Here is a 17,721-nt window from a genome sequence, read left to right on the forward strand (position 1 = left end):
ACCCAGAAATAGTATCTTGGGTTAAGAACTTTGCTTCAGGATAAGAACAGAAATCATGCTGTGGCTGCGCGGCAGCAGCGGGAGGCCCCGTAAGCTAAAGTGGTGCTTCAGGTTAAGAACAGTTTCAGGTTAAGAACGGACCTCCAGAACAAATTAAGTTCTTAACCTGAGGTACCACTGTACTCTGGAAGAGTTAATATTTGATCTTTGGTATGCTTTGCAATCAGTGTGGTTAGCATGGTCACAATGGCTACACAGTTCAGCCATATTTTAAGATTTGTCCCTGCTGTTTTCATTCTAGATTTCTAGAACATGCAATGTGTTTCAGTTAAAAGATTTCAAATTCTTAGACCACGTGTAATAAGCTCCCATACCCATTCAGAGTTTCTTAACATAGCTTCTGAGCTACACACGTTGGAGGTGGCAGGGAATGAGTTAAGAATGTCATCCTCTCCAGCTTTGAAAACCCTTTATTTGTATTGCATCAGTGCCTAAAGCCTAGACTAGGTTGGGCCCTATTGTGTGATGGCTTATTAAGCAAACACATAGTAAATGACCCTGCTTGAACTAGTGCTGCAGAACTATATGTGGGTGCTCTGTGCATGCAAAACCAAAAAGGCTGTAATAATTCTGGATGACGTGCACATGCACTTGTGTAGTAGTTGGAAATGTAACCTGCACCTCATTCTGCTGTTCTGTCTGCAGTCTCTGGTCTAGCAATTTGGCACTTGCAAGTGGTGCGAATGTCACTGTATGCTTACTTCCTCAAGAGCAGACAGAGTTGTGGAGCACAGACATCAGTCAAAAGTTCCAGTTCTTGAATTCAGTTTTCCAAGTGAGATTTTTGTTAGGTATAGTTTGAAGCAACAGAGGGAAAAGATTTAAGCTGGTGGTAAAATATTCTCCTCTTTAAATATTTTCTCTGGCGTGATGCTGTCTGGGCTCTTGTGAGTGCTGCAACAGACCTCAGTTTCTTGTTAATCATTTGCTGCTTTTTTTAGCCCCTTGAAGCAAAGCAAACACCTCTAATTTGCTTTGGAGTTGAGCAAAGTTGATGTCATTGCTGTAGTATGTGTGGTTGTACCTGATGATTGCTCAGAGAGGTGAGACCTCAGCATGTGAATAAGAGGAAATGTGTAGCCAATAGTACTAGGCACAGCCCTGCAGCTGCTGAGCCCAGAGTAGGAGAGAGTCTTGCTTCCTCTGAGCCATTGTTAACCATCTATCTCCCCACCCCCACCTACCCTCTCAGGCTTGAGCAAGCTAGGCTGCATTTTGCAACAAGGGCAGAAGAGTAGATCTTGCATGTGTTTTTATAAAGCTGACACCCACAAGAGGGAGGCTGCTTAAATCTTAGTGAGGATTGTTTTGGCTGTTTACCCTCTTACCGGTACTTCAGGCACATGCCTGCTAACCGCACCCTGAATTAACTAGAGCAGCGAGTCAGACTCAGGTGGTTCCGCGGCAACATTTAGCTAATGAATCTAGAGAGGGGGGTGGTCCATCTGTCAGGACCCTTCACAGCTGACTCACAGGAAGTGTTAAAAAAGCTTGGCACAAGGGTGATCAGCTCCAGGATTCTGCCCCTCCTCTCATTCCCCGCTGTCTTTGCCTGCATGTTTCACAAGCTCGGTTTTTTTGGAAGAACAATGAACTGATTTGAAGTTTTAAGACTGGGAGGGTTCCCCTTGGAGTTCGCCCGTCTAGTAGTCTGCAGGATGTGTTGCTTGACACAGTTTTAGACAGCTGTCAGTCTGTCTTCCTTGCTCTTTGCTTTTCCCTTACCGTTCCCCTGGTGGATTGCTTTGTCTGGAGAAAAAAGGTGACCATGGTCCAGCGCTTCAGCCTCAGGAGGCAGCTATCAAAGGTAGGTTACTTCTGCCATCAAGATCTGTAGGACTGCCCTCATTATCACATTTCTCTTGTAGAAGAGAAATCTCTGCTTGTACGGAGGAGGTGGGCGGGGGTCTGGTGTATGAGAGGAAGCAGCTCTGCCTTTTGTTCTTCCCTCTAACAGACACAAAGGTTTTTTTAGAGCAAATTGTCCACTGGCAGACAGGGTTTTTTCCCCTCTCTGCAAATCCAGAGCTATGGACTTTGGTGAGCCTGCTGCTCTTTTGACTTAATATCTAGCATACTTGTGTGATATAGAAGAAACAAGAGTCATATTAATATACCACAATATGAGCTCAATGGAAAAAGCAAGGTGGAATGGAACACATGGACTTTCTGCATAGGATAGTATTTGACTGATAACCACCTAGCAAAACAGAGGGAAGCTGCTGCTGCCTCTTCAAAAGTATTAGTCAGGAAGAACAAAGGAATTGTTCTAAAGAAATTCTGCTGCTTAATATTTTCCATCTCTTTTGTGTGTTAAGATGGCTTTTTGAAAAATGGGTATTTTTCCAAATTTGGACATGTAGATAAGTTTATTCTGTAAACCTATCCTTTAGTTGCTTTCTTTTTTAAAAAAAATCAGAAAAGGTTAAAAGCTGAATAAAATGAGGGCCTTAAATACCTTTTGGATAAGACAGAATTTAGTTATGAATCAAATACTGTGGACATCATCTGAATTATAGGGTCTTGGGCCTCAAGCTTTATACCCAGTTTGGATTTATTGAAAAAAAATGAAACAAACCCTTATTCTGTACCTCTTTCCCTAAAATGCCTGTAAAGGCTTTCTTTTTTGTGTTAAATGCAGTGATCAGCAGCTGAATGCTCCATTTAGGTCAAAATGTACTCCCTGCAGACAGTCTATTGGGAAGCTTTAGGGTGTTGCAATGAACTGGCATTCCATATGACCCTTTTCAGAGTTCATCAGCATTTTTGAAATAGCAAAGCGATGAGCATATCAAATATCAATATAAAAATTGGGAGCTGGCAAGTGGAAACAGACCCATTTTTCTCCCTCCCCTTGCATGTGTCCACACACACACAGCCTGACTTTATTTCCCAGTGCTAAATTATTTACTTGCAAGTAATCCCAGAAAGTATGCTGAGGATCTGAGCATATAGATCATATCAATACTCAACCTTTCTTCCAAGTGTTGTTACAAAGGGAAATAAGCAGTATCATTGAAATAGTTAAAATTGGTTTATGCCTAGGTCTACTCACTCATCTGAAATAAGCTGTAAAATTTGATGATCATTGTTTGAGCACTATTGGGAATGTGAAGTGGGTGTGTTCAAATAGTTGTATGAAGACTCTACTGTTGTTAAATTAAAAAAAAGGCATACAATGACTTCACATGGTTTCTGTAGCTATGTTCTTCCACAAAAGAAACCTATTCTCACTGACTTCTGAATTTTACATTAGGTCAAGGGAGGCCAGTTTGTGGCCTTAAGGTTCTATATGATTTGATCCCAATATTATGGTTCCCCATACTGTGCAGTCATAAGGGCTAAAAACTTGCTTTTTAAAACAATCTAAACTGCATTTCTCAATGGGTACAGAATACATGCATTTCTGTCATGTATTCTATACCCATTATCACTCTCCATGGATCCCCCCCTCACAGATTTTGGTGCATAAACAATTTGGGCTTCTATGGGTGGTTGGGGAGTTGGATGCTATCTGTGGGTTGCTCCTGATTTGTAAGTGGTAGTGTTTGAGGATTCTCCAAATTTGGAATGCATTTTCCCTGTGAATGAATTTCATATGTACACTGAATCTACAGTCTGCAGTTATTGCAAGGTACAAGAGCCTTGTGCCCTGTTCATATGATACAGTATGGAGTAGATCGTATTGCCTTCCTGAGTCTGTGTCAGGGCAAGACTTTGCTGCTAATAATGCCAATAATGTGGTAATGCAGCAGTTCCAACCTAATGCAAGAGTGCCTGGGAGAACATCTCAGTGCTCAAAGGTTCTCTGATCATAGGAATGTACACAATCAGTTGCACCTAATTATCTCTTATAGCATACCATCAACTATACCAGCGTCAGTAATTTGAGCATAGTTATTAACACTTTCAACAGCAACACTCCTGGTAGCCAATAAATATTTTGCAGTAGGAAAAATACTATAATGCTACTAATAGGATATGCCTACATCTATGGCCTTTCTAGTGTAGCACTCTTTTTGCCTTACCTCCCATTAGTCTTAAGTTAACAGTTTAATCACAGTTAGTTGCATTATTAAGTTGCATTATGTGAACAGACTGGCAAAATGTGGCTGAAAAAACATCATCGCTACATGAATATAATATGTGTACTGTGTGAATACACCCCATGTGGAAAAGGCATTGGTCACACATTTATATCTGTTGGTATTCTTCAGTTGTTGTTGTTGTTGTTGTTGTTGTTGTTAATTCAATTGCAGTAGAACGCCTGGTAGACAATTATAGAGGTCTATCTTAAATGGAGTATTACTATCCTTTAAAAAAAAGTAGTTTGTACTACGTTCAAAAAATGAACTCAAAAGTTTAACCTCTTATAGATATGATATCTAGTAACTACATATGAGGAGATACTATGTGTGCCTGAGACTAACATACATTTTCTTTATACTCTGATAAAGAATACTGCATCACTTGGAAGCCTGCATGCTCTATATTAATGGAGTTATGCAGGATATTGCTTTTTTATTGCATTAATATCCAGGACACTCACAGTATCTAAATTTCAATTATAGTAAATGAGTGTTACTAGGTAGCCAAAATAGTTCTGCAGAGAAAATACATCTTTGTTCCTTTCATCAACAATGTTAGAGCTTACTACAGTGGTACCTCTGGTTAAGAACTTAATTTGTTCTTGAGGTCCGTTCTTAACTTGAAACTGTTCTTAACCTGAGGTATCACTTTAACTAATGGGGCCTCCTACTGTTGCCGCGCTGCCGCCGCACGATTTCTATTCTCATCCTGAAGCAAAGTTCTTAACCCGAGGTACTATTTCTGGGTTAGCGGAGTCTGTAACCTGAAGCGTCTGAAACCCGAGGTACCACTGTGCTTCCAGTCACAGACAAATTCAGAAAAGTGAAGATGGGAGTAATGAATTTGCAACATGAGTATAAATTAAATTTGCTTAACTTCTGATCAGTGATATCACCCCCTCCCCCCAATTAGTTCTTTCTACTTTTATATCATGAAAACAAGTTGGACTACAGAAGTAATGTTCCAAATTGCTTAACTGTGCTTAAGCTCCCAGGAAGTCAGGTATATTCCTTAGTATATTAATACGATTCAGCATTTTTATACAAAACAGTCAATGATTTTTATAACAGAGTTTTTTAAAAATGAAGTTACTCAAGGGCTACTGAAAGCTGTCCAGAAAAATAATCTCAAACTTTGGGTGAAGGCGGGATGGGGGTCAGTCTAAAGTTTAAAATGGCCTTAGAGAGCTATGGAAATTCCTTTCATAACTAGAACAGTTCATTTAGCAGAACATCTGACCACCTGTTTTATATAGAAGTTGTAGTGTATTCAATATTCATTGTCTTAAACATTTCATTGTATGTTGTTGCTGGCATTGGACTCCCCTGCCCTCTTTGCTATGGGAAAAAGTTATATCTCAGATCAGTGCTTTCCCCTAGCTGGGTGGGACACCGGAAGGGAGTGGACAAACCCAAGTCCCTCTCATGATTTTGGCTGGACTAGAATCCTGAAAAGACATTATCAGGGTAAAAATAGTTTATTTCATAACCTGTCTGAGCTATATAGGTAGGATAATTTGGAACATCTGAGTGAATATCACAATAGGCAACTCATTTTGGGAAGCAAGGGAACATCAGTCATGCCACAACACAATGGATTTTATTTATTTTTTCTTCTTAATATATGTGTCGTCTTAACAGAAACGCCAGGGAGGCAAGATTCAACAACCCACATAGTAGACACTTCCTTTCCCCTTCCTTCCATTCTGGAACAAAATTGTACTAAACAGTAAACACTTATGAAACTAAGTATAGGTGTGTCTCCAATTCACATGTTCTCTCTTCCTCCAGTGTAGCCGCAAGGAGGAATTTGGAAACTTTCACTTCTGTTGGATTAACACAGTTTGCCATGTCACCCAAACCTGACAAACTGTGGTCGTTAATATCTAATAGTTGATTGAAACCACTAGCTTCAAACCATGGTTTGAGAAGGTGGCTTGGTTCAGCAAAAAGTACTGTGGTTACACAAAATTGTGGCAAACTTTATTGCATCAAACTGTTGGTAGTCTAAAACAGAAGTCGAAGTTTTTGATCATGTCCTTGTGGGTGTGTCAGAGAAGGAAGAGGGAGCACACCTATGCTTAGTCCTTGTAATGCAAACCCTTCCACTTTGGAGGCAGGCGCTTCTTTGGTTACTTTTATACTAATCCATTGGGAGCATGTAGAGGACCCAGTCTGTGTATATGGTGTGTATAAGGAATGCTTAGTTGTAATGCAGATCTAATAAACTTTAGGTAGATGCACTGATCTGGAAACAGCTTTTTCTGAAAAACCCTTAAAAAAACAAATATTTGATTTGATGTTTGTCTTAAAGGTTTCCTCCCTACTATCTCCTTAAATGGAAATCATATGGGCAAATGATCTAGACATATGAATTCTACCTTGGGAGTTGAGCTAAAAAATAGGCCAGACTGCAGTGTGTGCAGTAACGCAACACCTGTCTCCTTGAAGAAAAAATTGCTGACAAGCATTTACAGTATTGTAATTGTTTTTGCCAGCTTAATGAAATATTAACAAATGAAATGGTAGATGGCTTTCCTAACTAGGGAAGTAGTTGCAGCTGTTAGTCTGACAGCTGCTGCCATGTGCAGGTCAGTTGAAACCACCTGTCCATGACATCTGTTCCATGCGGTGAACTGTTTTCCTTGCAAAGTTGCTCATGCTACATGGCTTGCTGCTACAGCATTAAAAACCATGCAGAAGTGACCAAAGAGCATGTAATGCCAGTTCCTACTCTGGTTTAGAGCAGCCTCCTGGTAGCTTTTGTATTTTCTAAAGTATCCCTGACTTAAAGAACATAGACCTTTTCTTTGTTAGTGTCAGATGACCAGTCTTTTGGACATGTTTCTTGGCAATGAGTATGTCATGAATGCTAAGCTGATTAGGGAAGCACTTCAATATTTTTCCTGGAAAATCTCCTTCATTCTTTGTCCTTTAAGATATTCTCCTATTACTCCTTTTGTAACATTAGATCACACTTAGTAATTTAAGTTGCTTTGAGTAATGGTGTATAATGACAAATGGATCTTATAATAAGGATGGGTGAGATCATGGTTCATACACACTCCCAAAGTAATCACTTCTATGAGGTATAATAAAATAACATAAGCTAACAGCTTCTGGTTTCTGTAGACAGAATGGTGTGCCCTGGCCTACCAGTTCATCCTCATAAGCAGATTGCCAGTTGTGGGTTTTTATTTGGAGGAGGGAGGGTGTAGAGGGGACTTACTGTAGTACAACACAGAGGCATAACTTTTGGTTCATTTAATTGGAATGAAAGGTGAGTTCTCTATAAAAGAGAGCTATTCTCCTGTCCCCAAAAGTTTATATGCAGTACTAAGAATATGAATCTAGATTTGGGATGTTCCAGCCATTCTTCTGGGGACAATGAGTTTATTTAGCTCTGTGGGATGCTTTCCTGTAATTCCCCGTAGTAATTGGATTGACCTTTAGCGATACACAGGGGTGCTTCATTTCTGTACTCTTGAGACAGCTGAATTTTTTGAGGTTTATTAGGTGTTTGCTTGAGGCAGTTTCTATAAACAGGCCCAGCAACAAGTACTTTAAAATACATAGTTGTTATGTATTCTTTATTCTCTTAAAGCAGGGTGGCCCAACTTTTATACCAGCCACAAGGTGGGCCACAAGAGTACTTGGACATGGAACCCATGGGCTGCACACTGCCTTGTTCCATGAGAGGAGAGGAAGAAGGCCAAAATTTTACGCCCCCCTCACAGCCCTTGCACTGCCTTCTCAAAGTCAGCTAAGCGAAGTGTCAGGCTCTGGGAAGGGTCCTAGAGTTCCTAAAGCCCAGACCCTTGATTGCTTAGTTTTGGGAAGGCAGAACGAGGGCTTAGTGCAGTGGGTATCAAGCGTTGCCAAGGGCCGCCAAAAAAAGGAAGAAAGTAACAACTTAGATGTGGAAGTCTCAGATACAGTGGTACCTCAGGTTAAGTACTTACCGTATTTTTCGCTTTATAACACGCACCCGACCATAACACGCACATAGTTTTTAGAGGAGGAAAATCCGTAGGCATGCCACCCGTAGGCATTCCCTCCATAACACGCACAGACATTTCCCCTTACTTTCTAGGAGGAAAAAAGTGAGCGTTACGGTGCAAAAAATACGGTAATTCATTCTGGAGGTCCGTACTTAACCTGAAACTGTTCTTAACCTGAAGCACCACTTTAGCTAATGGGGCCTCCTGCTGCTGCCGCACTGCCAGAGCACAATTTCTGTTCTTACCCTGAAGCAAAGTTCTTCACCTGAAGCAATATTTCTGAGTTACCCAAGTCTGTAACCTGAAGCGTATGTAACCTGAAGCGTATATAACCCGAGGTACCACTGTACTGTTAAGTGTACTACCAAGATCCAGTGTTTCCCCAAACCAGCCTTCACTAACTGGTGGCTGGGAGTGATGGGAGTTGTAATACAAAACATCATTCTGGAGGCATTTGGTTGGCAGAGTTTGTCCTAAACATAGAATCGGCCTCCACAGTCACTTACAGAGACACCGTTAATACCACATTCATGGAAGACAATCTTAGTCGGCTCCAAGTGATCTCCAAAAAAGAAGAAACATAAACGATAATATATGGTCGATGTCCCTCTGCTGAAGGAAGGCAGAACAGAGGGAGGGAGGGAATTAGCTTCATCTCTTTCCAGATCTTCCAGAGCAGGCTCTCTTTTTTGGCAGGGGTGGGGAAGGGAATGGGATTGCAGGTGATCAAAAATTGCCTCCCTCACTGAAGGTCACCAATTGGATACCACCAGTTTTCCCCTTTGAGCCATCCCTGCATGTGAATTTTAAATTGTAAAAGAAAGCAAAACTAAATCCTTGGAAAGGCTAGAAAGTTCACAAATCATGTCTCTTTCCAGGGCAATGTATGAAATATATACACAGTGTTATTAATTTGTCATACAGAGTTACAGGCAAGCAGAAGATGTTAAAGTGCACTCCCTGTCTACCTGGGGTATACGATCTGTTTTTTTCTTTCCCACTGGAGGTATATACTATGTAGGATAATAGTAGTATTAAAGACAAAGAGGAATAACTTTTACTTGGAAATTTTAGCATATTATGTTAAAACTATGATTAAAAACTATGAGCAAGATGCAGGGAGGGGCCAGCTGGCTAGATCACTTCCAATTCAGCTGTCTCCTTGACATCTTTCTTGGTTCTGATGTATTTAATGCCGTTTGTGGGAGAACTGGTGGTTACAGCATAATTCACACTCCTTTTGGGAAAACAGCAGGCTTCATACATCCGGCTCCCAAATTTTCAATTACAGGAATACAATTTGGCATTCAGGGACTTACTTCAACTATTCTGGATGGTAGGCATTGTGTGGCATTTCCTGCTCTGTTCCTTCGGAATAATGAACTTGAGAAATGCCTGTTGGTGGTTGTTGTTGTTGTTATTATTATTATTATTATTATTATTATTATTATTATTATTATTATTATTTTATTTTTATTATTATTTACATCTATATGCAACCTTTATCTTCCAAGGATTTCAAGGTTCATCCTCACAAAAACATTGTGAAGTTGATTAGGCTAAGAGATGGTGTCTGGCCTAAGGTCACTCAGTGAGCTTCATGGCTGAGGGTGTTTTTGAACCCTGTTCTCCCAGATCCTAGTCCAGCACTAACCATTATGCCACACTGGTTCTCTTTTTGTCGAACACCAGGGGCATAAAGGTTCTAGAATATGTCTGATGCTCTTGTCCTCAACAATTTCTTTTTTAAATAGGAGTGATTTCATCAGTGGTATTCAGTACCTCTTAGTTCAGGAATCTCTTGTGATACTTCCATACAGAGTTTAAGAAAATATTTTTAGCTGGCAGCTTCAAACCTCTAGGCACTTGTGCAGCATGAAGAATCCCTGCATATGGAATTTTGTTCTGTTGAGATGAGAAACAGCTATTTCTTGAATGTCAATTCTAGCTTGTATGGAACTGATCACATAAGACCAATAGGGACCCCGGGGGTCCATGGCCCTTCCCTTTGCCTCCTCCCAACTATTTTTCATCATTTTTGCATGATAACATCACAAATTTTATTATCTGTTTTAGCACTATGCAAATTTTCAATATAGTGGCAAAAATTGGTTTCGAAATCACACCACGATAACGATTTTTACCCAGCATCCTGCAGCAATATATTGTTAAACGCACATGGGTGTAGCCAGGATTTTTGTTAGGGGGGCAGGCTTTTGTTAGGAGGGGCATCTTGTCATCCGGAGCAACCCTGGATGCCTGTATAAAACACCATAGCACCACACTCGCTTACCAGGGAGTAAGGCACATTGAACTCAGTATGGCTTTCTTCTGAGCAGACACTTCATTATTTACTAGATGCAAGTCAGCAGCACCAAATGACCCTGCTCGGCTAGGATGTCACCTCGTGCCTTGCAGAGCTGGGCCAATGCTGTTGATGGGCCCTGTGACCTTCATCAACATCCACTAGGTGTTGGGGTGGATTGCACCCTGCACCTTGCATAGTCAGGCCCAGGCTGCCAATGGGAATATCACTGGTGGCAGCAACAAGCCTTACCCATTGACACCCCCCACCACATTTTCGTATATTTATCTTACATCTTATTATTTATGTGGAAATTGCTCAATTTGGTCGTGCACGTTTTGATTTTTTTTATTGTTTACGACTATTATTGTTATGTTTGTAATTATGTATTTTTTATGTTGTAAAACCTCCTTGAGCAAGGTGTAAACTATGGAAAGGAGGTAAACAATTTTTTAAGCTATTTGTTTGCAGTAAACCTAGTATTCCTTACCTGGTAGAATGCCATAGGTGTATGTATAGCAAATGGACTTGGAGGTTGTTGTTGTCGTACTAACATTTATATCTTTTCAGTTGCATATTAATACCTCTCTTAGTGTCAGATTAATCAGTGGGAGCAACTGATTTATTCTTCAATTTATATTAAATTCAAATTCTTCAATTTATTGAAATGATTGTAGTTGTATGTAAATAGCTTTCATACTTTTAAGTGCAGTAAAGGGAATTGATGGTTGCTCTGAATTGAGGTAACTGCACATTTATTTCCTTGTATTTTTGGATTTAGTGCTCTTTTAATTGTTTCACATTTAGACTGTGCACTAATACAGTACCTACTTATATACTTCACACTCCCCCTCCCTCCTTGTATCCTAAGAAGTACAGGTTTTTTCCAGTGAGATTTTTCCATTGGCACTTTGTAATGATTTAGTAGGTTGATAATTAACTGAGGTTAATACTTCAGCAAATAGAACCATTCCTCATCTGCTTTGTCTTTGTAAAATTGATTCAAGTGTAATAAGCACAGTTGCAATCTCTGTGATTTACATATACTGTGGCATATATACAAAGCTACCAAAACAGCATTTGTTTCATGAAAAGTAAATATTCTGTTAACTAGAATGACAGTTTTGCATATGGCTTACAAGCATCATCATCATCATCATCATCATCATCAAGGAATGTTTATAAAGACATTTGAATGACTGTTCTTTGAGATGCCATTTGAATGATAGCATAAAGAAAAGTAGTTTTATCTGTGATGGTTATAGCTTTTTAGGATTGTGTTTGTGAACATGAAGTTTGTCTGTTCTTCTCTAAAACTCCTTTGGAGACAATTGAATTGGATCTTTCTTTCCAGAAAAGGAAAGTTAGTATAATTGCATTTTGTGCTACTGTAAATAGTACTAAATGTTTACATTATGAAGCTATTATTTCTATACAAAGTGCATATTCAGTCCTTTCCTGGGCTTGTTCATTGTTCAGTATTCTCTGAATTACAAAGAGTAATTGACACAGACAAGGGAGTAGAGGCCACATTGAATTGTTTGAGATTTGATTGTTTGAAATCCAATTCTTCATTTCAGTTCACATACTGGAAAATTTTGACAATACTTAATTCTATTGCAGGTTTTTTATCTAAATCCAATCAAGAGTGGAATTCTCTTTTGAGACAGCTGGTTTTTTTCCTAGCTCATGTTTTTCCATTATCCACCTCTCACCTTATTTCCTGCCTTATGGGTTGTCCGCAAACTGGTTTTCTATTTTCCTATAATTAACCCTTGAATAGAAGTTAAGCCAGGGGTCAGCAACCTTTTTCAACTGTGGGCCGGTCCATCATCCCTCAGACCATGTGGTGGGCCGGACTATATTGAGGGGGGGGGGGAATGAACGAGTTCCTATGCCCCACAAATAATCCAGAGATGCATTTTAAATAAAAGAACACATTCTACTCATGTAAAAACACCAGGTAGGCCCCGCAAATAACCCAGAGATGCATTTTAAATAAAAGAACACATTCTACTCATGTAAAAACACGTTGATTCCCGGATCATCCGTGGGCCGGATTGAGAAAGCAATTGGACCGCATCCGGCCCACGGGCCTTAGGTTGCCTACCCCTGAGTTAAGCAATCTGAATCTCTTTTGCGTTTAAGCACAAAGGACTTAAACGAAGAAATACTGTGACATAACCAGTGACAGTATAGCAACTGGGAGTGATTTTGCTTTCTAAAAACATCCCTGTCTGATTACCTATCTAAGATTCACTTTCTTCTTGGAGGAAAGGTGAGATATAAATATAATAAATAAATAAGTTGGTGAAAAACACGGGAATTATGGATTCGATCATGGGATGAAGCCCTTTTTCAAAAAATGCTTGATTGCATTTTATTCTACACATCATGAAACTGATGTATAGTAGGCTGTTAATAACTGAAGTTCTGTGTCTGACTGTAGCTGCCCAGAAATGCTATGGTCTAAGTTCACTTTATGAAAATTGTCATAGAGGAAATTTAAAAAGTGACAGATTCTCAGGGTCCTCATTTAGACCATTAGTGGAAACAAACCGTATCCAAAACATATACAATGGTACCTCAGGTTAAATACGCTTCAGGTTACATATGCTTTAGGTTATAGACTCCGCTAACCCAGAAATAGTGCTTCAGGTTAAGAACTTTGCTTCAGCATAAGAACAGAAATCGTGCTCCGGTGGGGTGGCAGCAGCAGGAGGCCCCATTAGCTAAAGTGGTGCTTCAGGTTAAGAACAGTTTCAGGTTAAGTACGGACCTCCGGAACGAATTAAGTACTTAACCCGAGGTACCACTGTAGTTAGTTTCTGCTAATGGTCTAAATGAAGACATTGAATATCTGCTGCTCAGATAATGTTCCTTGCAACTTTTTGTGATCAAATTTTCTTTCTGTCCTTGGCCATCTCCCCACAAAACGATGGAAATGTTCCAGCACAGTGATCTTATTGCACAAAATGATTCACTATTTTAAAAATTATGTGTGCTACTCAGATGCTTACCTATATGTTTCTTGAGTGGTCCTTTGGGTCCTTTGAGTTTGACTTCCGCAAAAAATTTTTGCAAGGAATCTTGATAACATACACCTCATGTCTGCTGCTACATGTGCAAAGGTGCAAAAGTGTTGAATGATGTAAGATTTGCTATCTACTCTATTAATAAACATCTACCATTTACTGATATTTGTAGTAAGTGTGGTATCCAGACAGATGATATCCACAGAGTCTTGCACTTGTGGATCAACAAATCTTTTAAGATTTGTTCTTTTATGTGCAATCAGCAAACTCTTGTTCTTTTATGTGCAATCAGCAAACGCTTTTCACCCAGAATATCCACGACTAACTGCCAGTGCTTTCAAATAATATTACAAATATTGTTGATCACACAATCTTAGATCAGGCTGCATGGAGATTAGGTTGCTATTGCAGGTTGATATTGCAACCCAGATTGCTAAATACGTATCCTTACTCTTACTGAAGGCCCATTTTTGTTATATCTGTGACTCACTGTGGATACCTTCTGGTAGATGGAAATGGAATGGCCAGACACCAGGCTTTTTCTTCACAACCTCTTCTTCTGAAATTACATGGATGGTACTTTTGTTAGGTGTTTGGAAAGATTGCAGTTTAGAATGTAATTACAATATGATATCCATGCTGTATGTGGCTTGCTTGCAATAATTTGCAGTGTGCACAATTGTAGGTTACTATATTTTATTTTTCTGGATTGCTTTTTGCAAATTGTCTTACTTTCCAACCAAAGCCTATTTCTTCTGATACTCAGCACAGATACTTTGTATTATACAGCCAGTTAATTATTTGAAACTATGACTGGTTTTAGTTTTAGAATGTTTCCTTTTAAGCAACTTAATGTGTAAAAGAATAGACTTAATGTGTAACCAGAATAGATACTGTGTTCTAATTTGCACTCCATAATTTAGTTGCAGTAGCTCCCACCACCCTTCAAGCATATCTGAAGACTTAACTATGTACAAGCACTTTTGCAATCCGTATTAACCACCATGGTACAAAAGGAATTATATTCAAAAGGAATGAATTTCTGGTACTTTGAAACAAAATATAGCCTTTAAAAACTGTTCCCCCCCCAAAAAAATTCAAAACTTCTTGAAACATAATAACATGAAAATAGCTAGTCACAAATAGCTATGAACAAAAGTCCTCTAGGTGAGGTGGGGGCCAAAATCCTTGCATTCAGATGGCACATAAATTGAGTAGGACAGGTATGAAAAGGTGGAAAGCCTTTTCAGCTTGAGAGTTATATTCCATCAAGTGCAACAGCTGTGAAAAAGGCAAATTCCATGTTAGGGGTAATTAGGAAAGGCATTGCAAATAAAACACTGAATATAATAATACCTTTTAAAAAATAATATGGTTGCTACTACACTAGGAATGCTGTATTCAGTTCTTGTTGCTGCACCTAAAAAGGATATTGTAGAGCTGGAAGAGAAGGCAATCAAAATGAGCAAAAAGCTGGAGAAACTTCCCTGTAAGGTAGGGTTGCCATATTTCCAAAAGTAAAAACCAGGCCACGCCAAAAATAGTTGGCTGGAATTTTTCTATTGGCTTGCCTAAGATCCAGGGCAAAACACCACATTTCGGAAATTCCCCCTCCGATGTCAATTTGAAATCTTGATGTCTGGGAAAATCCGGGTGTATGGCAGCCCTATTGTAGGGAAAGTTTACAACATCTGGTGCTTTTTAGTTGCTCCCCAGGAAATATCATGTGGAGTTCAGCCCCCCCCCCAAAAAGTGAAGACTTAAACTGGAAAATACATTTGAACAGAATGAACCTTGTTGCATCTTAAAGGCTTAGGATTTATTATGATGTTAGTTTTCATGGACTATAGTCCACTTTGTCCGATGCCACTGGACTCTTAGTTTTAGTGCAACAGACAAACACAACCACCCCTTGGAAATTATTTGAGCATCAGGTCTTCTTTACCCTGAAAATCCAAGAGGATTGATGGATTCTAATGCATGTCTTCATTTCATAATACCATTTAATCGAATGAGAAAATGTGGTATTATGCAGAGTTAACCATAGTTCTGCTAAAAATACACTCTAAACATTCTCATGCACAGGGATCGCACATAGTGTGCCAGTAATGCATCTTTATTGAGACTTGATTATACTTTTGTGGCTGAGTATTAGATATAAATAATTGCTTATGACATCTCTAAGAAGTGGTGTAGCCTCAAGCTATCTCTTAAAGCCCTTCCAAATGGAAGAGAGGAACAAATTATATCACAAGAAAACAAAATATGCACAGACAGAAATCATGCATTAAACATAGGGTGCTGCAATCACAGCTGCTTTCATAGCCTCTTCAAATTACTGTTTTCCTTGTGTGCTATAGTGGTAGACTAACATCACAATACAGGTTCAATAGTACAACTTTTGCAAGTAGCTTTAGTGAGAGCTTATAGTGATGGGTATAGATGAGCAAATGTGCCTACCAGTACTGAGAGCCTAAGGGGCATTTCATAGAACAGTAGCATTTGTCCAAACTACACCAGCCTTTTCTACATCAGACGGGTAGATTATGAATGGTAGGTACACATTCCAGTACATTTCATTTATCATGTTTATTTCCTGCCTATTCTCCAAGAACTTCCAAGCGAGTGCATGGCACTAATAGTGTTGGAAGGGCAAATGGCAAAAGTGTCATTGCAAACTAGAACAGCTCTCCAAAAATGGGAATCAGTTTTGGACATGGGCCTTCAGAGGAGCACATAGTGGATAAACTGTCCACTACATAATAAGGCATTCCTCCACAATAAATAGATGTAGGGCCCAAGTTGGTCTTCTATCCTTTGTATTTTAGCTCTGATTAACATAGCACTACATTCCCTCATAATGTGGGAAGACTAGTATTTTTATATGAAATAGAATGAATGCACCGACACCAACTTGGTTGGCTTTATAAGAGGATTCAACAATTCCATGGAGGAGAAGGTTATCAATAGCTACTAACCACGATGCCTGTTTTACCTCAATTGTTGGAGGAAGCATGCCTCTCACATGCTGAGAATCACAAATGGGGAGAGTGCTGGTGCTCTCGGTTCCTGCTTTGAGACTTACCACAAGCATCTGTCTGGACTCTATGAGAAAAGGACATTGGGCTTTTGGGCTGCTGCTCCTACATTCTTAACAACATTTCAAAAATTTTTACTCTTAAGTATTTTTGAAATGATGACATAGCAAGAAAGAGAGATGAAGCTTTGTTTTAAACTAACTCTGGGAAGTGCTGTGTTAACCCAGTGTAGCAATTCATAGCCAACAAGTATGTAAACTTTTCAAAAAGTTCATAAAATGATGTAAGCTTGCTGGAGGGAGAGGTGGCTGTTATTCCCTGGGTATTGCTGTGATGTCATTAATGACAAGTGCCAATGTAACATGCCTGCACAGCATTGCAGAACCAAAGGATATGCAGCTTGGAGAAAGTCACTTCTTCATAGGAACAAAACCCCAGGGCTGGGAAAATACAAGATCCCTGCAATTCAATTATAAGCTGGAAGAAATGTTTATATATAATGGGTAGTAATTATGTTGGAAATTTAGTACAGTGGTACCTCGGGTTACATACACTTCAGCTTACATATGCTTCAGGTTACAGACTCCGCTAACACAGAAATGGTGCTTCAGGTTAAGAACTTTGCTTCAGGATGAGAACAGAAAACGTGCTCCGGCGGCACGGCAGCAGCAGGAGGCCCCATTAGCTAAAGTGGTGCTTCAGGTTAAGAACAGTTTCAGGTTAAGTACGGACCTTTGGAACGAATTAAGTACTTAACCTGAGGTACCACTGTAAAGCCCTAATTGTCACTACTAAAAGGCAGATCCATTGGCCTCAGTTGAATATTTTTGTCATTAATCTTAATGTAAAACCTTGGTTGAGTGACGTGATATGAATGCCCAGTACTGTATATTTCAACTACATTATTAGTTGCATTGGTGTGTAGAACGGGGTTGTTGAGCACTGTGGAAACCAAACACCCACTTTGTTTTGACTGGAAGGCTTGGTAAAGAATGTCTTTCTGGAGTTGAAAATTCAGTTACAAGCTGCACCTGAGATAATCTGTATGCAAAGACTTCAGATTGGCTTTCTTTGTACTTGCCTTTGAGAACTCATTTAAAGCAAGATACAGTGGTACCTCGGGTTACTGATGCTTCAAGTTACGCATTTTCGGGTTGCGCACCGCGCCAAACCTGGAAGTACTGGAATGGGTTA

At 39.5% G+C, this 17,721-nt stretch overlaps 1 protein-coding gene across 4 annotated transcripts in view; it reads left to right on the forward strand.

Annotated features, from left to right (window-relative positions):
* TMCC1 (transmembrane and coiled-coil domain family 1) overlaps positions 1-17,721 on the forward strand; it is a 103,391-nt gene that overhangs the window by 39,671 nt on the left and 45,999 nt on the right. The window contains exon 1 of one of the 4 annotated variants that reach the window (XM_083724655.1): positions 1,350-1,867. The exons of the other annotated variants lie outside the window; for them this stretch is intronic. Coding sequence (XP_083580781.1) covers positions 1,829-1,867 — 39 coding nt within the window. The 5' untranslated portion in view covers positions 1,350-1,828. Of the gene's footprint in view, positions 1-1,349; positions 1,868-17,721 lie in introns of those variants that run through there. 4 annotated transcript variants of the gene reach the window in all.

Source organism: Podarcis gaigeae (genome assembly GCF_964106915.1).
Source record: "Podarcis gaigeae genome assembly, chromosome: 2".
Lineage (NCBI taxonomy): Eukaryota > Metazoa > Chordata > Lepidosauria > Squamata > Lacertidae > Podarcis > Podarcis gaigeae.